A 22,529-nucleotide genomic window follows, 5' to 3' on the forward strand; every position below is an offset into this window, starting at 1 on the left:
ATAAGCTACAATTTGGTCCGTGGGGAGTCGCGCGCGCGCTCCCAGCAAACGAGCAACCCCACGCAAATTTCCAGTCCTCTTTTCCGCTACTCCAAATTACACCCGGGGAAACATTCGTGTAATTTTTCGTTTCGTTTCCCCTTTTTTCTTACTTTCCTTTCTTCGTGTCCTTTCATTTCGCTTCAAATTGGTCCGCAACCATTTTCCTGGCCTCTGGTCGCAGCCTTGTGCGGATTCTCACCTGCATCACGCATCCCTTGCCATCGATTTTTGCCTACATCTTCAAACGTTAGTTTCATCAACGCCTTATAAATTTTGCTTCTTTTCCAGTAAGTGTTTATCGTATCGCACTTGAAGTGCCTGGGGAACGAGAAGGACGATGAATTTGTCCGATCGTTTAAGTATATTTCCTATACATCCACGCGGGAACAGCCATGATGGAAATAAAGTGACGCTGAAGGGTATTAGAAATAACCAATTTTCCATAGCTTCTTCCCTGCGCCGCACACGCGGTTTTACTCAATAAGGGTTATAGGGTAGAAATTTCAAGTCGAAAGACGCGAGCGAACTACACATCCTGGGTTCTGTGAGAAGAGGGTGAGACTTTCCAGGTTATAAGTTTGTTAAACTATCGCTGATTCCAAGATATTTGCTCGGGATTAAGGCTCCAACTTTGCCTGCAGAAGCGGAGACGACTTCTCTTAACTACGCGGGGTCGAACTGTTCCAGAGACGTCCCTCTGGTACCGCGCCTCGGAGCCAAGATCAGTAGAACGACAGCGCTGAGAGAGGAAGAGAGAGCGAAGGGAGGTTTCCGAGGCACGTGGGTGAGAACTGGAGCTGTAAACTTGAACGCCAACTTGGCGAAGCTCCTAACCTAGGCTGCAGGTACGTAGGTGGCTCTACGTCCTATCGGATCCCCAGTCTACCGAGATAGTTCGGGATTACCTCCTTCGAGGTGCCGCCGCGAGCAGGATGACTGCGCTAACTCTGATTTGAAGGATAACCGCGGACATAATAGTTGCATTATCGCCGTCAGCGAGAGTGAGAGAGAGAGAGGGAGTGATGGGTGGAATTAAGCTCTTCAGACGTAATTAGTAGAGTTATGCATGCCCTGAGTTCGGTTTGAGAAACAGTCACGGTGTTCTGCATCAGTATAGCCAACCCCTGATCTACCGTAGCATTATACTTCCGTAGTAGCTGGTCAAGTCGATATCCAGAGACATTCAGGCAGGCAGTGATACGTGGACACGCGATTCATCCTCGACGTAACCGAACCACCCTTCGCTTCAGGAAAACGAATCTCCATCTAGCTCTTTGGTTTCACCTCGATGTTATCTTCGTCCACGCTGCCAAGGCAAGGTCAACGCACCTTCGCGACCCTGACGTCGTGGATCCATACGCGTATTAAAATACACCATCGCCCATATTTCACCGCCGATTGATGGATAGCGTCCGTTGTCAAGGCGCGTAGGTACTTGACGTAACCGTTAGCCGCGTACCTGTTCTACCAGCAAAGTATATCACGATCAAGAAGGGAAAAGAGGAAGAAAGACGCGTCGGCGTCAGTCGTGATTTGTACTAGCAAATGAACAAATAGTGACAAGGAACGACCGTCGTTGACCGGTCGACTTCCACATCGACTTCCAACGAAGCTGGATCCCTGCACGTGTATACAGAGTGTATGTATTGTAGAGTTGTTGGACTCGGCGAGGCAGGCCCGCGCTATTTACGGAACGCGGCATGAGTCGCCGTTTTCAAACCATTTGTTAGATAAATTGCTGGTGGGCGGTTCGCTCGCTTGTATCCTGACGATTATTCATCAGAGAAATGGCAATAAATTAATTACAAAAGGGGTTTTTTGCATCTTGCCTCATGCAGTTGCTGCAGCACATTCGCTCCCTTGTCTGTCGTATAATCTTTGCAGTTTGCACGTACAGCGAACTACTACTGCACGGAAATACGCCACCCGTATTAGTCGAGTAAACAAGTAACGAATTAGCTGCAAAGTTTGTCCGCGATAAAGGGGAGCGACGATTCGATCAATGTGTAAAATTCCTTTTTACAGAGAGAAAATAATCTGCAGTTACAAAGGCGCTGATCCACGCCAATAAATACACGCGATAACAGCTTGCTCAGGTGTTCTATACTCAACCCAGGTGCAGATAGCTCCTGGTTTCGTATCTCGAAGCTCCAGGTGATAAGAACGATCTTATTCACCCTAAGCACCCGCCTCGGAACAGCAGCGAACTTGACTGAGCAAAGCTTCCGCCTTCTCGCAGGCAGGAAGTGTTATCAAACTTTTCTTTCAGAGTTGGACAGCGTCGTGTTAGCGGCCCGCAGCTATTCCTCCGTAAATTGTTTATAAAATTCAACCCAAGGTTTACAAATTCACTTTTAAAAGTTTATAAAATTTTCCCCATTAGCGAAATCACTCGCTCTGACGTTGTATCGGCTGACGATGGATTGTTCCCGAAGCGGCAGAGCTCCGTCGACTCAGTGTAAGTAGGAAGGATTAATGTAACTCCGTCAGACGGTGCAGGCCTGAGAGCCGAAGCAGGGCTTCGCGGCCTGCAGGTCTAACCAATTTCATCTTACCCGTCCGACATGCAAATTAGCTGCATACAAAATAAGCCAATGCAAACCGGAAGTTATCGCGTCCGACCGTTCGAAGCGACGGAGAATGCCCTAGTGACGTAGTCTGGCCGTTGACGAGAAGCGATGTAGAGTTCTGATCGTGCGATGTTAGCGAGTGATCCCCTTTTGCCGAACACGAAACGCACTTACCTTATCGAATCATCCACTTCCGTTTACCGGTGGCAACCTGCACAGCTGACGTTGACAAGATGGCCGAGAGAATAAAAAAGCATTACGCATTCCATGTGATTTTTGAAACTATTACACGAGCAGATCCTGCGCTTATGTTGACAAAGTTTGTCTCTAGTTGCAATGAGCCGTAAAGGACTATCGGGCCGATCTTCGTCCTGAGAAAACAGGCGAAACTCCTTGGCTGCTCCCGTATCGGCGGACAAAATCCTTCTGATAATTATCGCAAAGTGCAGAGAAGTACCTCCGGTTCCTATTCGTCAGGGGACGTAGTCGGAAAGGATCAGATACGATCTCTCGGTTATAAGTATAAAAGCGTTACTTTGAGTCGTCCTCAGGTACGGAAAGAAACTTTATAGCTTTAATAACTGCACGACAGAACGGCGAAGCTGCGAGTATAACTTCGTGTAATCTGTGACTAATCTCGTAACTAGGGCTGGTTCAACGAAAGACCGGAATTAAGGATAATCCGAAATACGAGTTTAATTGCTGACCCTTCGGATCCCTCATAATCGCGGACCGACGTTCCAAGGGATTGGTCCGGATAGCCGTCGCGGGTAGAAATCTGATTGCGAAACTGATTTACGAAACTTTCGTTCACGCGCTTGGTAAATTGGAACCGAAAAAGTTGGCGACATTTGATTTCCGACGCTCGTATAAATAACAGGAAATTATACCTTTTGCTTTTTTCAGCGTGGCAGTCGGACGGGTAAAATATAAATTTTTCTTCTTTCAATTGGAAAATTTGCAACGACCTAGTTTAGCTTTCTTTGACGAATCGAAGACACGCTCAGAAGTTACTTAGCGCCTCGGACGCGGACGTCGTCGGTTCCATCGTGTGTTTGCCAATCTTGGATAAACATGTTTTTGGTGCCGGTGATAGAAAGAAGAACTCGAAAAACCCTTGCTGAGAGTAGAAAAAACGATAAAAAAAAAAAAAAAAAATGGTAAAAATAAAATAAACTTTTCTCAGAGGTAAACTATCACCACCATAAATAGGATTCTCCAGTGTTTTTCCCTCCATCATCCCTATTTCACCACGGAAGCTCGCGTATTCGCGACGAAAAATCAGCATATAAAATAGCGAAAAACGTCGATGTTGTGCCACCGCGTTTGTAGGGAGATCCGAGCTCGCGGATCGGATTCAACAGTAACCAAAAGTCAATTAAGAAACTTTTCACCGAAGATAGTGAGCAACGGTTCGACGACATCGAGATGCCCCTGATTTTGCGTCCCTGGTAGCGCAGGTACATTCATAGCGCAAAGGTAGCGGAAGTTGTACGAAAACCGAGATAGAAACCAGGTCAACAAGCCAATTCTATCCCGGTAAGGGCATCGCCTTATTTCAACCCCCAGAGTCCGTTCCTCGAAGCAGCGAAAATCCCGGAGGAACGGGGTCGAATTTACATACCAGGAACAAACAAGCAAGACAGTTCGTTCGATCGTTGCGCGTCTCGCGCAGATCTGAAGAGAAAGAGCGAGCCGATAAAGGGAGACGAGATTCCCAGGATTTTCGCGCGAGCTTTCGCCGTACGTCCCGACGGTCCGTGAATCGCGCGCGCGGCATCATCTGTGCTCTCACGTTCTTTGGTAGTACCTCGTAAATTTCCAACGAAGGAACCGTTCGACGAATTGCTTCCTGGAGTAGGAATGCCTCTTATTAGTTCCATAACCCGGTGGAAGGATCGATTCCTTTAAGATATTTTCCCTCCACCCCGGACAAATCGTGACGGAGGAGGGAGAAGAGGGAAGGTCTTACAACGGAAATTCCGCCATGATCTGTGCGCCAGCCACGCGCGCAGGATATCTCGATTTTGAACGTATATGTGATATTTCGCCTAAGCCACAACGAGGCATTGGCGGTTGGAAATCAATCAAATTTTTCCCCGCGTTATCGGACTGACCTCTCTCGATACGAGGACCGAATGCCAACCGAGCTTTCGAAACACGGCGAACATTTTCCTTTTGCACAAAGTCGTAACTCCGAAGGAGTTACTTTATCTTGCATACACGACATAAACGCGAGCCGATCCGCATGATGAATCACGTATTACCCGATAAATTGGAGTAAAATATTACCGGTATCAAATCACGCTTCTTTTCAACCGCAGTCAAATTTCTCAACTGACGTTTATTAGATCATCGCAAAGTGCTCGTCAATCGTTATCGTTACATCTTCCCCACCGCATGAAATCGCGATCTCGATCCCTGCCAACAGTCGATAAATGCTCACGTAACCGTACGAGGGTTACGTTTCGTTCACGTAATAACCAGTTACGCGAGGATACATATTATACGATAATTTCGGATATTATATGATGTCGTCTTAATCACAGTAGATATATTCCCCATCCGAAATCATCGTAAAACGAGAAACAAGTTTTCAAACTGCAGCTCCGTGTTATACGATTTTTTCATCTGTCATACCTGCGGTGATGTGCACCGATCTGGGTGACCGAGCTGTTGAATAGATCGAACTCGATTGGTGACTCTAGGCAAGCGGCATGGTTTGAACGCGAAAATACACATGCGTATTGCAGTCAGCGTGAAAACACAGCGTGCTCAGGGGTTCAAATAGAACGTCACGCGATCAGATAAAGTTATGCAGAGCGTCGAGCTGTTCGGACGCTGTTTCCCGGGGGATAAGATCTCGGTTTGTTTGCTGTTTTTACATGCACATGCCCACCGTACAGGTATGGGAAAGGCAAGTATTCTTGTTGCGTGTCACCCACGCCTTTCCCGGTTTTCAGGCGATCTTAACCCCTCAATTTTAACCCCGCATATAATAAAACCGACAGTCACCGACCCGAGCACTCACTCGCAGGACGTTTGAAGTGACCCTGCAGCTGCAACCCGCAACCACAAAATTATAAGCGTAGAGATTTCCACCCGGTGCATTAGCCGAGACTCTCTACTTAATTATATGTAAATACGCACGGCTGTTTGTCTGGACCAGCGAGGTTGTGCGCCGCTGGTATAAGTCAGGCGTCGCGACGCGGACGCCCTCGAATACATGAATACATAAGCCCTCGGCGCGGGTCCTAGGCTCTAGGCTACATCGAGGGCGAGTAATATCCGTCGGCGAGCCATCCTCGAAACGACGTAATTCCATAGTGCCAGGTCATTATTACATAAATGCGCTGATCATTATACGCCATTGTTTAGCATATAACACGGTTAATGGGCGTAATCGCTCCGCAGCCTCCACTTCCCGATTCTAGTAGAAAAAATATCTGCTCCGGTAAACACGCGTTTCGATTGTAGTTTTTTTTCTCAATCTGAGGAATATTAGCGATAACCGCTTGTCATTTCGACGCAACTGGTTGCCCCGCGCTTTTTGGAACGGTTCTTCAATGTATCTTCACCGCGAACCGTATGAGGTCTCCGGTATTACTGCTGAGCGCCAACGCGGGGGGTTTACGATCTCGAAATTTACATCTTTACGGTGATGCGAGAGCGGGTAATGCAGTCTCACAGAAATCACCCACTTTGCATGCTGCCTGTTATCGCGTGGCCGATCTCGAAACCACGAAAATTACTCTCCAATTGGAGTCTAAAATCCGCACACGGTGAAAAGTACGGTATTGAAGTTAGCAACGTTAACGTAATAAAGCGTCGAACCAAACTCGTTGATTTACTATTTTGGAAAGATTTTCGTAAAGTTAAATCTGCACAATATGATGATGTCTTCCTTGGATTATGGATTACCGAATTTTAAGCAATCCTAAAATTGCGAAGCAACGTTTTCTTCTTTCTACAACCTGGTTAAAAAGCATGCATCAACCGCAAAGGTCACTCGGGGGTCGAGCAACCGGGATTCGAAAGAGTTCTTACGACGTACGGTTTCTTTAGGAGAATTAGTTTTACTGAAAGTATAACCGTACTTTGTACCGATCATGAAAGATCTTGGCCTGACACCGGAACCAATCGAGATCGCTGTGTCGTGCTGCAGCAGTGATTATATAGAGAGAGAAATTGGAATGGAAACAAGCGACAGAAAAGAAAAATCAAATAAACACAAAAGACTTTGGTAGCCACAGCGTAAATTCCACCCGGAACGGATGAGCAAGAAGTAATATGTATTATATTATATACATATATATGGGTATATATAAGTACACCTATACAAAAGAAGGGAATTCCTGGTGGGCAGAAAACAATGAAACGTAAATAACTGGGCTCCTTAACAAGGCAGATATATCTCAAAGCTACAACTATACAGTTTCTAGTGCGCCGGTTGTATCTTGAACACGCTTCAACGGTCCTTCGCCGCCTTTGCTTGAGCCCATTTTCCACTTAAGCCTCGTAAAGAATTATTTGCCATTCCCATTTGCTGCTTGCACTGCGGTACTTTAATTGCTTATAGCTCGACAGAAGCCATTGAGAGACTGTTATTAACCTTGGTTTTAGTTGAATCCGATACTCATGAGCGCGTTTAGAAAAATAAAATATGAAAGAAGAGTGCGCAGGTACGGTAGAAGACCTTCGTAGCTAGTCTTTACTTGGGATTCTTACAACTTTTTACCCAGCAGAAAATCAACCCTTTTGTTAATTTTCTCGCTGCGCTTGCCAAACTGAATTTTCATTCCTTTGCCAGGTGGAAAGTGAGATGGGACTTTGATCTGGTTGAATAATTAATTTCTGATCCTTTGAAGGTTTCGTGTCTGTTTAAACCCAAAGGCGTAATGACTTCAGCTAGATTCTGAGGTTCCTGGAAATTTGAATAGCCGGTTCAAAGCAGCAGCACAATTCGACGCGCGTACGTATATAAACATATATACATATACACATATCCTGGTGCACGAGGAATTTCCTACCCTTGTGACACGCCGTGATGCTCCAAAATTGAATAAGGCCTTAAAGCTCGTGAAGGAATCTACCTGTGCACGCAACCCCTCTGAATTTTCGCGAATATTCGCACTCACGCCGAGGAAACGTAACTGAGCCACTGTGTCAGTATTCCACTTCTCTCCGTGGCTGTACCCTCCGACATACTTATACCTTGGAAACCTATACCATCGCGAATACTTCCATCCCTCTTGGAAAATACAATCACGTTCCGTAAATCCTATCCCTTAGCTGAGCAGGAAGATTGAATCTAGAAACAATTACGTCTTCATCCGATCGGTAAGTATGTCCCTGTGGAAGACAATTTTTCGTTCAAATCCTTTGATAAGAAGAAAGAGAGTCGCTGCCGCGGGGCATGAATGAGATTCAATAAGGTCGCGGGGATCGTCCAACTACGATCGAAAAGGTAGGTATGTATATACATGTAGCGGAAGAACGAGGTAGAAATGAAAAGAATGAAGCCGGCCAGCACAGCTGGGCTACGGCCGGGAGGGTTATGTATACATATTGATATAAATATGTGTGTGCGTGCGTGTGTGCAATATGTACACATATGTATAGTACGATAGAAAAGAGCACTCACCGTGATCTTCAGATCTCTTGGGTCGCAGGTGTCGTACCTCCTGCTGAATCGCAGTACCGTGTGAGTTTTGTTCTCATATCCAAGTAGAAGACGATAATCCTGACTGGAGTCCATTTGCGGATCTCTGCTGGCATCCTTCACGTGTCGATCCTGGGAAAAAAAATATTGGTAATAAGAAGGTAAAGTATGTGTTCATGGGACGGATTTCGAAGACCGTTTCCCTCCGCATGCGTAAAGGTATATTTATTTCCATCGAGGACACAATTTGCGTGTCACGTAAGGCACGGAGACCCTGAAGGAAACCGAGTCGTGCGATAAGAGTGCCTGATCAACCCGGTTGTGATGAATAAACGAGATTTCACACCCTGCAAAGTTTACTCTTGGTCATAATAATTGCGATCCAAGTATCCGGATGGCCTGGGTAGGATACAGTTACATACTGCGGATAAGCTGCATGTGTGATCTTGGCGTCGCAGTAGCTGAGATCACGGGCATCGATCGAGAACCACGATATTCCAGCTACGAAAAATCCCATGGCGTTCATAATAAACCGAACCTCTCGACCACCACGGGGGAAAGTGCGATGAAGTACCAGGGCGGATTGAGGCTTTTGCACCATCCCCGCTATGCGTGACACCATACCGATCGATCCTGACGCGGGGGGGCATTTAATGACGAAACAATTGGTACCTGGACGTTTCCATGTCACCTTTGCGGTTCTAACAGCTCTCACGTCGCGGCTTCTAGCTGTCCTACAAACAAGGCACGATCAGGAAGTGAGACCAGCGACGACTACTTGTTTCCCCAATCACCACGCGTTCGAGATTGTTTCAAGTTCTTGAATTTAAGGGTGAGAGGAAAAATTGGGTGAACTAGCGGTGAGAGATTGGACGAGTCGACTTATATACCGTATATATTCTCACATCATATCAAAAGCTTCGACACAGCTTTCCTTACATACCGAATACAACGACCTAGTCATCCTGGCCTGTTCTTCAGTGTTTTCACAACAATATAACGCCCCGACGGGTTTCACAATTTCCACCGAGACTGATTCCCGTGCGATCGAATAACCAACCACCGTCGTCAGCTGTCCATGGGACGTACGTGCACGGGTGTGCGCCCTGGGCTTCTTAAGCGTTCACTTCGTCGTCGACGGAACCTATTCGTGGGTTAAAGGACGAGTTTTTGTCCAGAGAATTCCGGGCCATCGCCTCGAAATAATTACCCAGGGTTGGCGTTGCACGACTGCGTGGCACAAGGTATACGCTCGTGTAAGCGGCGTGCGCGATTGGAAACTATTGTTTGCTCCTAAACGAGTTTTTATTTTTCATCCCGGCTTTTATTAAAATTTTATTCGGTCTCGTGGCTGCTGGAGCTTTGCGACGGTTGCGTGCCACTGCAGGCGTCACGCGTGTTACCGCACCTCTCCCATCCAAACCGTCAACTTGTACCGCATATGCCCTTGTTCACCGGAAACCGGAGAACCGGTCGTTCCTAATCCGCTGCAGGTTACGCGGTTTCGATGTCGCTGCAATATCCGTTGATCGCTCCGTTTCTCCCTATTTGTTGTAAATGCATCACATTTCACGTAGAGACATGGATAATAAAATCATGTCAGAGGATGATTCTATCTTGAAAAAAAAAACATCGGTTTTACCGGCCTGCACTAAAGTGTTGACCGCTCGCTCAGGTTACTTCAGCGATTACCTGATCAGTTAGGGCGTGTACAAAACTACGACAGAATTACCGATGGCTCGGGTGAAATGTCAATCAGTAAAAACTTTCTAATCGCTTCGACCCGCGAGACGTTTCACGGTTTGACATGAGCCAACCCACCGTGATTGCGCGTTGACGTTGCAAGAAACCTCCCTTCCTCGACCATTGATAGTAGGCAATATCTAACCGCGAGTTATTGATGCTGTGCGTTACGGAATGTTTGGGTATCGATGATTTTCGTATGTAGCGGGTAAATCCGTTTAGAAAATGAGAATGAAGCATCGCGTTACACAGCGAGATGGTGATAAAAGATAAAAAAGCAGAGGTCACAATCATGCACGATTTTATTCAGGTACATAATATACCTACATGCAGATAGTGAAACGAGCTCTGTATGTTATAACCTCAAGCGATTCGTGCATGCGACGAAGCGCCTGTCGGTGTTGCTTGATAAACGCGACAACTCGGTCGGAGAATCGGCGTGACCAGCCCGATAACTCGACACCAGGTATATGACGATTATATGGGACCGATCGTGCATCAGTCCACTTGTCACGTCGATCATACGACGCGGCGAGTCGTGGAGGAGAAATTCGATGCGCCTCTCTAGCAATCAGCTACTCTCCACCAAGTGGCATAAATATCCACCCCGTGGTTCATGGTAGTCGTACAAATAAATGCAACAGTTTCGCGGTCGCTTATCACGTTTCGTTCGTGCACGTTCTCAGTTTTTAAATACATATCGACTTTGTACTCGTTGTATAAACGTCACGCTATCAAGTTCCTCATGGCACGATATACATAACAAGGCGAGATGTTTACGAAGCGATTTCTCAAAACGATATATACATATATATATATATATATATATATGTATACCTGACGTAATTATCAACGAGTAAACAGCCGACGAGCGTGTTTTTACAGTCCGAAAAATTCGATAAGAACATCACGTTGTTCGATATACTGGGAAAAACTCCACACCGTGATACACAGTGTGTATCTGGATGAACTTGGAACTTTGATTTTTGTCGAATGTATTTAAATCCTTCGATCGCACATACCTACATTAGACCATTGATCGCAGAACGTTCGTGCGTATAATCCTGATCGGCATCTGGACGACACCGGGATCGTAACGCGCAACGCGGATTTGGGTGACGCCGGTGTTGCGAATGGTAATAACACGAGGCACGTCGAAGTCCCGATATAATACGAGAGTCACGTGACACGAGAGAACCGCGAAGAAGTATAAGGCCGGTTTTTTGGGACCGGTATAACCGAGGCTCAGGGACCGTGTCGAAGCAGACGGGCGACCGATTCGACGCGCTCATGGCTTGGCGCGTCGTCTTGCATTCACCGCGGTGACGAGCCTGCGCTTTTGGTCATTGGTGTTGTGCTCGTCGCTAAACACTGATAAGCTGCGGCTGAATATTGATGAGCGTGGAATTGAAACGGAAAGACGTCGCGACGAGGTGGTCGGTCTTCTCCGCTTGCTTCTGCGAGTGCTGGAACGCCTGCGGATCCATGTGTGGAAATTGAGGAAGCTGCGGACACACTGCGTGAGGATAACGAGATAAAAGCAGTTAACGCAATAAAGGGATTAATTCGGTCTCATATTTCTTACACCAATGACGCAACTCCTCCCGGAGCGACAGCCAAGATCCAGAATTCCGAGATCTCGTCCTTGCGGTGCACGTGTGCCCGGATGGCGGAGGGTCCGGGTGGCACGGCACCGAGACGAGATCTTGAGATTTTTAGATAAACGTCGCTGCAGCGTCGCACCGCGGTGAGGATCTCGATTCTCATCTGGGAATGCAGCGATTCTGACTTTCACCCTTTGCAGGAGGTTTCAGGCCCTCCGGGACCCGGGGACCTGGGGACCCAGGGACCCGTGTATCATGAGAGCTGGACAGCCTCTCCACGACGACGCGCGCATTCCGCCCCCTGAGCTCACGGAGTTCCTTGACACGTTTCAAACTCCGTTTTCGCGGCCGAGTTAGCCTCTAATTACTTCATCGTCGCTTGCCCGGATGATCCCAAACAGCCTCGGACCTCATAGTTCAGCAGCTGGAAACTCCTAACAAGCGGACGGTCGTTATAATGGCCCAGCTATCGGACTTGAAATTGTTTCGACAAGCACTCTGCGCACAGCTTCGCATGGAGTTCATGATTTGCCCTCAACTCTGCGCGGCCAACTGCAAGACGCTAATAATGAGACGAGCGAAAGTACGCACGAGCGGCTCTAGTGAGACGCAAAAGTTTCTGGAAAATCAGGGACTAACGATTCCGCAAGGATTTGACGAGCACCGCGTGATGGAAAGTTTTCGATATCTTTACTTCCGATCTGTGTTGCTGCTGTATATTTGACTGTTATAAATATGTATATTTTCAGCCATGTCAAAAGAGATAACTAAGCAAACCGACGTTATGGCAGCCTAGAATTTAGTGCATTTAAAGTTGTACGAGAGATCGTTGAGAAAGATGAGAAATTACTTTTGAGTTCGTGGCTGACGGTGAGATCGGCTAGCACCGGATGTTTAATACAATCTAATCGCGGTTAATTTCCAAGGGATACCTGAACACCCGGTTTCCTGAACTCGGCCGCTTTGGCGTCGTGGCTGGAAGCGTACGAGTATAATAATAAAGAAAATATCTCCGCTGAAAAAAAGAAGGAAGAAAAGAAAAAACAGGGAAAAAATTGGGTAAAGATCTTCCCAAGTCAGTGAGGCAGTTTTATACCCGTCAAGTAACACGATACGGGATCGCGAGGCGAGAGCAGCGGTAAAAAATATTCACTCCAGGTCCAAAGTGGGTAAGTGAGAGTAAGTAGTCTCTCATCTCAGCGGTCCCTTAACGAGGAGTAAACAAAGAAGATACGAATGAAGTAATCAAGGTTAATGCCATCACGTTCCTCCGCTTCCCAGTTCTCCACTTCACTCCATCTTGTATTCCATCACAAAAATGTCGCCGCATCAAGTGGCATTTGAATACCACAGCAGCTTTGTTCCCTTGGCGTAATATCGAGTTTGTTACTTCCTCCAGTGTCTAAAGGATCCGTTTTCAAGTTACGAGACGATAATAAGACGGGTGTAATATACATATCGGCAGTTGTATACGACGCTTCTGTCAACGGTGTAAGCTACACTTTATTACTCCGCCCGTCAATCGCAGCCGCAACTTCCGGCCGCAGGAAAAGCGATACGATAACGCTGAGGATACTTGAAACGCGAAAACCGCTATTCGGGCGGCGTTTGATACCTGATGGAACGAAAGCCTTGGTTGGCAATTACTCAAATTTCAAGTCTGAACTGAAACTCTGGAGATTTAGGGGCGGCAGTGGCGCCGATTTCACTCTGAATCAGATCGATAAAAGCAGGTGAGCTTTGGAGAAGGAACTGCATCCTCGGAGCAGGCAAGTAGACGAGTAGGTGCTCGCCCAGGCGTGTGCTGACTCTTCTTTCCGGCTCTCTATCTGATTGAAGGCTACCCAACGGCTATTGATACCCGCGGGCAAGCTAGGGTAAGAGGGTTGAGAACCGAAGAAAGCGGTGAAAGAGAGCTGAAATGCGGTTGCTCATAGGCTGATTGGGGCACCCGAGAGCGGAGCTCGCTTTGCTTCGCTCGATTCATTCCCAACTTAGCTTCGCGAACAGGTACCGTAAGTGCGGGAGAAGAAGAAGCTTTTGCCCGAGGTACGAGAGGATGGGACGAGGAGCGAAAAGGAAGGAGGATAAGAGATGACCGAGGATCTCTGGAACGCGCGGATCCTGCATCGGTGAAAGTCGGTGAAAAATCTCAAAGCCATTCTTCATCCCGGAGCCAGAATCGCGGTTGACGATCATGGTCCACCATGGGTATCTTCTTCTTCTTTTTCTTTTTTTTCTTCCTCTTATTCTTCTCTGTATATGCACACCGAATGCCACCCGCATCAGATAATATTTAAATTAATGATAAACATTTATAAAAGCGTTTTGTTATACATAAAACATATTTGGATCATTGTGAGCCGGCCGTAGGAACGAGGATTATGAATTCAGGCCCGGTCTCGTCCTCCGGATCCGCCTCATCTCCCTCTCTCCTCCTTTGGAAGCATTGTCCGGTGGCTCTCTCATCTCCATAACGGGTTATTGCTTTCCACCTTCGCCTCTCTCTTTATCCCGCATGATCGCCGGTACGCTCTCGGCGTATCAACCCTCCGTTTCAGCCCCCCCCCCCTCCCCCTCCTCCTCATCCTCCTCATCCTTTTCGTATACCTACCCACTTAAGAGGAACAGCCCAGCTCGATCCGATTTCAGATTGTTTTCTTACTCAGTTAAACGTCCAAATAACGCATTCATATGCGACGTGCTCTCGCGACATTAGCTTTACGGTTTTGCCCCGGGATATGTAGAGGAATACGATCGGCCCGACTAGCTGCTCACCGCCTCCTCCTCCTCTTCCTCCTCCTCCTCCTCCTCCTCCTCCTCCTTCTGCTGCTGATCTTCTCTCTTCCATTTCGGTTGTCCGCCGCTTAGTTCAGACCTCCTTTTCTCGACTCGAAGAGACTCGGATGATAAAACAAAAAACTCATGGCATGGCACCGCACCGCACTGCGAGAGCACGATAGTGAGCAGCTACCGAGAATACGAGACGCGATGTTTATGCATAAATGTCAGCCTGAACCGTGCGGCGTGCACATACATATACAATAGATATACTGCGGACCTGTGCTCCGGTGACACGTCAGCGAATCTCTTGAATGACAAATCTTCCTGCTAACTCACCCACGTTTAAGATTCGCGATACAGACCCTTTTCTTGGATGCTCGCCGAACACGGCACGTCACCGCTCCGACGTCGATTCAACGGCTAAGAAACTGTCACTGTCCATCCCAAGAGCCATTATCGAGGATTAGTGTATCGCCGTGGGAATAACGCGTCACGCGTTTCCCCGGCCGTGGAAAAGTCGGCGGTGAAAATTTTGCGACCTCGTGTCATGTGTACGGTTTCGTTTTCAAGGCGTAGCTGAGGGGCTTTGAAGAAGAGAAAAAGAAGAAGAACACGATTGGAAAGAAATAGATCAATTACCTATCTCCGAGTTACGTAAACGCGCGTTGGCCAAGCCGCTGCGTGATCCTACATTGTTAAAGTCGGGTGAAGAAATCAAAGAGATACATAGGCGGTCGGGCAAGGTCGACACCGTTAACATTGATCAAACCCTCGTTCTTCTTCCCTCGGCAGATAGACTCCGGATAAATACCGAAGAGCAACGTTACGCAACTTGGACATAAACTACACCGGTCACAAGAGAAAACCCGTACGCTGTAAGGTGAAGCCATTGCTCGATAGCACTGCTTCTAAATATCCATCCGCTCCCTTCGTCAATATTCGATAATGCGGATGGATCGCGAATCCATCGACATTTCACATCGCGCGATTCGGTTATTTACAGTTAGACCTAATGTTACAGTTTGTCGACGAGGTATCTCCCATGCTCTTGGCAATTGGTTCAGAGGCTCGAGGACCTTGGCGGCCATGTGGAATTCCAAAACGAATGATTAATTTGATGAGGCGACCACCCCGCTGGACCACACCTTGAAGATTCATAATGCGGAGATCTTATCTCGATGGTATATGTATACCACTACGGCTACCAGATTCCACCTAGTGCTTTTAAGGGACACGCACGTCACTCTCTTCCTTATCAGTGAATTCTCTTTACAGGGTATTGGGGAACGACCTGAGCTACTTCACTTTTAACTTTCTTCTTTGCTGTTCTTTTTTCGTTCCCCTTCCTACCGATAGAGGAATAAATTAAGATCAAAGTGAGGTTTATTAATTGGGTAGAAAATCTGGCGCGAGAACCCGTGCAAAGGAGTTGATAAAACTCGGGCGATAAGAAGAAAGAGAGAAAGTGAAGAAGAAGCCCCGGTTTGCCGGTACTTTTCAAACATTTGCAAAACACCTGGTATCACAACTTCTTAAAACGCTGTGTGTTCGTTGCATATAAAACCTGGCGCCCATCCCGTAGACGGCCCGAGGAAAAGTCTTGACGTGATGTTAACGGATCTTGGTTGGAAATTACTAGGCGTGTATAAAACTTCACAAGGAATCTCTGCCAGGGGGAAGGAAGCGAAGGAAATGGCCTCTCTCTCCGACCTTTCCGGTGCTGGTAGGTAAAGCGAGGTATTTTAAAGCGTCGTTTCCCGACACCGTTCCGACAGGTAACAACCTAAGCTTGCGCGTTATTAGTAAATTATAATGCACCCGAGACGTGAATTACCCAGGCTGATGCGCCGACAAAGGCTGTATCTTTGCCAGGTACCCTATATAGCCGGGCATGTATAAGACTCCGTGGTGTGATGCAGTTCCAAGGAGGTGGGGTAAATAATTTCTAATTACTCTCCATGTTGGCTGCAGCGAGCGTGGATAGAGCAAATAGCGAAAACCCGGAAGGAAAATAGTGGCGGGAGGAAATAATGAAGGGGAAAAAGGAAGCCAAGGAGCTCTAGAACCGCGTTTGCAGTCTGCACACGGTAGCGTGCCGACTCCTCACCCTTTTCGAGGTTGAGGTCTGTAACATACAGTAGCAATGCGGCGTTCCCAAAGCCGGGCCAATTCAGCTCCAGGTTTGAAACTTACTCAGCGCATTTCATGACAAGAGCGAGTTTACATCCCTGTTTTAACTTCGGGACGTATATGTGAAGACTTGCGCTTCCGCGTTCTGGGGGATGGGAAATGAGGGTGGAAGAGAGTCGGACTTTGCCCATGCAGCGACGAAAAAAAAAGATCAAACCGCGCGAGGGAACTTATATGCTGAATAAACGAGTCTCCTTAAGTTGACGAGGAAACATTTCAAGCCTCATGAAAATGCATCGAAAGAAAACCGAGGTGAAAAGCAGACCCGCGAAACGAAAAACCGCGTAATAAGAGATGTGTTATATGGAGGTATGTACCGACAATTAGTGCACAAGTCTCCTGCGGCGCCGCCTCGTTTTCCACCTTTTTCGCATTCACAAGAGTGGCAAAAAGGCCGCGCGCTTTTCCGTCCTTAGCACCGAGGTGTTTTTGTGTTTCGACGCTCGCTTATATATTCTATAACCGAGTAAATTCGTTTTCAAGAATTTTTTTTTCGACGCGAATATCACACCGACAACAATAATCGTTGTGTAGGAATGTAACGGCGAAAGTTGCAACCCTCGTTTTACGACGCAACATTTCTCGTTAACGTTCAGCGTCACTAAGCGTCAAAAGTCCGCGAAACCGAGTCTGCGGGCACACTGTTCCCGATGCAATTATTGAAAAACGATTTGCCAACCGCAGGATATTCCATAATTTCAGTTTGACTGGTGGTCGGTCACTTCTGGGTACCGTCGTAAACGTTTTAACGACTCGGTCCTGAAATTGACATTTTTCATTGCTCCGATACATTTCAAGCGAACCGTATATAAGCGAGGCAAGCACCTGTGTTGCTTTTGCGCTCGACGTAAGTTCGTTAGCCGTAACAGAAGATACGCTGCGTTTCCAGGAACGGAGTAAAACCAGAAGATCAACTGCACCAAGAATCTAGTATATATCTGAATATCGACCTAAAGCCTGCGAGATGAAAATGGAAAGATGGGTGGCTCAGGCACCGATCCCGTTTTGGAAACACCTTCGTAACGGGGAAAGGTATACGTTCTATGTTTGCGGAAATTGAACAGGTTTTACGGGTTTCAGAAGCCTGTTCGGTGGAAGAATTTCCGCCCTCGCACCCGGATTCGCCGAGTCTGCACAAAGCTAGTAACACACGGTGAAATCATTCTCACGAAAATAGCACAAGGAGCCAAACAGTGATAAAGATACCAAAGGAAGATATCGTTTGACAGATCATTTAACAGGTTTGAATATATTGGAACAGAAAAATGACGTAAGACGAATTGTGTCGTCAAACCTTCGCAAAGCACGCATCACAATCAATCTGTGACGTCCCAGTTCCATAGCACTGTGTTAGTTTTCGACCAGCTGAATAATTGATTCGTCATCGGTGTCGTGGGACTCTATACGGACTTATACTTTGGGAAGAAGACAAACGGAATAAAATATCGGAAATGGAATTGCGTGTCTCTTCAGTCGGTCGCCTCGAGGTGCGCGAAGGCAGTCTTCCCTGCATCCAGGTTATGCATTACACAGTAAAGGATCTACAAGCCAGGATTTCATAGGCAGCAAGTCTAGAAAAAGTAGTACCAACAAGTCTACGAGAAACCGGAAAATTCAGACTTGAAGTAAGATTAGTTGAAAACGAAAAAGAAATAGAAGCCTGAACAATCAGCGAGTCATCGAGCTTTTCTACTGTACAATTTATTTTCTCCTGACGCCCAAGCGATTCCTGAGTCGGCGACAAAGCCTCGTTCATTCCCGCCGTACTCCGAATACTTTATAAAATCAGGTTTCGTTCAACAAGAACGCGACCAAAGATATCAGGCTTGACTGCAGTGCGAGGAAGGGCGGATGGTCTGGTTGCCCATGCACAAGCATGCCCACCCATACACGTACCTGTATACCCGCACTACTTATTACGCCGGTGATAAACTAAGCGATGGGAGCTGCGTTTGCGAGGAGAGAGAAGGAGCCGAGAGGCAAAGAGGGTCGCCTGCCATCCCGACTTCCACGCGTGCCCACGGATGGACGGACGGTGGAATCCGGAGGGCCCGGCTACCGGCTACCGGCTACCGTCGGCGGCGAACAACGAGATACACGTACTGCACGCGTGTGAGTCGGTAGTTTGCGTGTGCGCAGGTTCACTCGTCTATATTACACGTGTATATATACGAAGGTTTGTACACGCGGTAAAGCTACGTGGGAAGAAGTAGAAGAAGAATAAAAGTAGGTGGATGAGGCAGAGAAGGAGGAGAAGGAGGAACTTGCGCTCCTATAACCAGCTCCACAAATGTCGTTTCATCGAATTCCACGACGCGGTCAACGCCAGCCCCTATTATCGATGGTGGCTACAACATCTCGAGATAATTCGACTAATGGGTCGTGTAGACACCGACGTTGAGTCTTGGCGTGAAGTCGTTGCTCGTTGTGAGGCCATTCATGGAGTCGTAAGAATAATAAGAGCCATTGGCCTCGATCCACGATCAAAATATACGTCTGGAAAAAACTCTCTCAACGTTTCTACCCCGTTACCTTTCCTTTTCAAAAATTTTTTGTATCGGAATCATTGTTTTTTTTTCATTTTACTCTTGTTTTTCTCTTTAAATATACGTATACAATATCGTATTCAACTTGAAAGCCATAAAAGCTTGTGATGTGTTTGTACATTGCCGAGGCGGAGCTGAGAATGAGACACTCGGTTGCTTCCATGAAATATTTTATTCCGAAATATCGTCCCGCAACTGCATTCCACATTCCGGATTCGCACACTCCGTGGGACATGTATAAGAGAGGCGATCGAGAGTTTCTGCGGCGCCAGAAATAGGCGTCTTGGTTGTCAGACGTGGAGATCGACTGGGTCTACGCCCCCGCCCACACACACAGCTCTGAAACACGCCGATCTCAATCCAGTTTTCTTCTTGCGCTTCGCAGCTTGACACTGTTCGCCACACGGTCGCGCCTGTTCGATGTCCTGCTCCTTTTTCTCCGCACCGTTTTATTGCCGACTCGTGGTCGTCACCGCGTCGCTTCGTGTTTTCTTTTTCCTCTTTATGTCCTTTTTTCTTCTCTCCATATCCACATTTTGCTTCTTTTCTGTCGCAGAAGCAACTGCAAAGATGAGAAGACGGGGGGCCTGATTTTGCGATTGAAAAACGACGCGTGCAGAACATAGGAGACAAACGGTTTACCCCGGTTTGAAAACGGATACAAACTTGCAGGTACAAGCGCGTGGAAAAATCAATGATATTTCATTAATCACCGTAACTCTCGCGCTTTTATAGGCGGGACGGCGGAGCCGATCACGGTGGACGTGGAGGGGCCGCATCCGGACATTCACAAATGTAAACTTGACCGATGGAAGGAGGCTTTCTCTTTTAGACGAGTCGAAATCGATTATGACGTTGCCTCGGCAATCGAAGCACGGCGGTCAATTTCAATCTGATTCCTCCTCGTATACATACGTCGACGGTACGACGATGTATGAGAAATGAAAGAGTAGACATTATCGGGAACAGGATCAGAGACCGATTTGGAGGAAAGTCATCTTCATCGGTCGGAAAATTTACGGGTATTTCAAGAAGGGAGATCAGGAGATCAGAACTTCGATCTCGTTTCGATCGGCGTTGGTTTCGCGATCGAATGCCTCCCTCTCTCGAAGTAGCTATTCACTCCCACTCAAGACCGAGGTCACGAGGCACAAGGGCTGCAGGCCACACCTAGTCTAAACGTGACTCACGAAACATTGCACTCATTCCAGCAATTAACATTCGTCGGTGCCAAGTAGGCAACTCGAATGTCGTGTTTTCGACGTACCGTCCAGACGAGTGACGTTGAAAAATGACCAGGATCACCACGCGAACTGCTTAAGACTACAATTAATTTAAACTGGGAATGAACCGTTCTTCATCATAATGGAGCCAACAGTGTTTGTCGGTGGCCAAGATAACTATGTAGGTATAATATTTCACTTCGTGAAGGTACGTAAAGAATAAATTACCATTCTCGTCCGAAAATCGAGGCACCCAGAAACGGCGAGCTTCTTGCCCACATATTACCACCGTCATGGATCATCTACATCTTCCATGCTCGCAGGGCACAGCGTCATGTCATTCACTCGTTCACCTCGCTCGGTGACCACAGCCTGATAGGTACAACGGAGAAAAAACGTATGCATTGTCCCGCTGAGAAGATCGTGTGACGGGTATTGTAGACGCTTTCCGAGGCTATTGTCAAGCTGTGGCCTGAAGCTGCAGGCTGGTTAGCTACACGAATTAACGACCAGATAATCCCCACCTACCGCAACCTTAAGGTACATTGATCAGCCACCAACGGAAATTACATCTTTCTCTCAAGGTTCTATTACCTTGACGGTTTATTCAAAATGACGGAGATGAGAAGGAAGGAAAAAACTAACGGTCCGCCTCAAAACCATCTCCGCTTGGTGAACGAGAAGCGACGATGCAAAAGTTGTCACGGTGCAGGTGGTACAAAGTCGCGGATAAAGAGTCTGGTTTGAAAATAACGTTGTCGCTTGGTCTTTTCTATACGCGAAATAACATTACAGATGTGTATACATGTATATAAGTATATATATACAACGAGAGCGATCCAATTTGAGTGGTAAGCCGGAAAGAAGGAGAAGCGGTCTCAAAGCGAAAGAGGAAAACAAAAAGGGGGAAATTGAGACGCGGGAATGTTTGGCGGAGCGGTAGTAGCGTTCTAACAAGCGCTTCACTCTTTGCGGCGGGGGTGGCTTGGGGGGGAAAAGAAAGAACCGCGATTTGTTTTCCTATTTTCGAATCGTACCCGTGCCTGCAGTGTAACAACGCGGGCACGCGGCCGTTCTCAGATTGCAGCCAACAGTTCGGATAATGCTTGTCTTACATAACGGTGGCAGCGGGGTGGGACGAAGGAAAGACAGCGACTAGGAAGGAGGGGGGAGGATGCTGCGATAGGATGGCCGTTCGATTTCGAGATCATTGCCAACGGAGCACCAAGTAGCTAGAGTAGCGACCGTTTGCCGGTCGGTAAGTAGGTTGGCTATACACAATCTAACGCATACACGCAAGCTATCGGCGCATCTTCTCATTACCATAACTAGTTCCCCTTCTCCGGTATAATTTTGTCCTCCATGAATCATTCCTCGGTACAGATTCACGTTCGTGGTCCGACTCGCAGGACCCTCGGTACCTTGGAGGAGGAACCGATCTCCTCGACTCCCATCTCGACGCGCAAGAACGTCGGCAGCAGCAGCTGCCCAGCTGCACCTTATAAGATCACTCCGGGAAAGATGACGCGGTTGATAGGTTGCGGTGACTCTTCGCCCCCGTATATCGTCCGTTCTGCACGACAAACACCTCGTACTATACGAAAAATATCATCTCTCGGTTTCTCGTCGACCTCGTCGACCGTGAAATGTCCGAGATGACTTATGCCGGTGGGCAACTCTCCGTCGTAAAAAAAAAAAAAAGATCAGTGGCCTGCCGGACCGTGGGGAAAAGCCGGCGAGGCTCAGCTGCATCGCTGAATCTTAATACCTTCGGGCCACGCGCCCTCGTCCTCCTCTTCGGCTACCGGTTCGACAAACGTGCGGGAGCTTCTCGGAACTTCTTAAGTCGTTATCGTTGGCTGACTCCAAGAACCCAACTTGCAATTAGCACAAGATTGCCATCGAGAAACAGAACGATGTTTGAGACCTCGTGTCACGCGGATTTCAGGCCCAAAGAGACGTACGCGTCGGTGAATCGGAGCACGTAGTCCCAACTCTCTCATCTAGGGACACTCCCTAATTTTCGCTGACTTGGTACCTACACTCGGAGTTTTGCTTCTGTGTAGTCTGTCTGTCGGAAAATACCAGTTGTTTCTTTTTCTCTCGTCGCTCTTTTTCAAGGTACTAGTAAAAGACGGTAAGAACGGTAAAGAGGGAAGAAAAAA

At 47.4% G+C, this 22,529-nt stretch overlaps 1 protein-coding gene across 1 annotated transcript in view; it reads right to left on the reverse strand.

Moving 5' to 3' along the window:
- LOC124409010 (MOXD1 homolog 2) overlaps nt 1-22,529 on the reverse strand; it is an 87,225-nt gene that overhangs the window by 15,082 nt on the left and 49,614 nt on the right. Inside the window, exon 3 of the mRNA XM_046886395.1 lies at nt 8,257-8,406. Coding sequence (XP_046742351.1) covers nt 8,257-8,406 — 150 coding nt within the window. The remainder of the gene's footprint in view (nt 1-8,256; nt 8,407-22,529) is intronic.

The sequence above is a fragment of the Diprion similis genome, chromosome 8 (genome assembly GCF_021155765.1).
Source record: "Diprion similis isolate iyDipSimi1 chromosome 8, iyDipSimi1.1, whole genome shotgun sequence".
Lineage (NCBI taxonomy): Eukaryota > Metazoa > Arthropoda > Insecta > Hymenoptera > Diprionidae > Diprion > Diprion similis.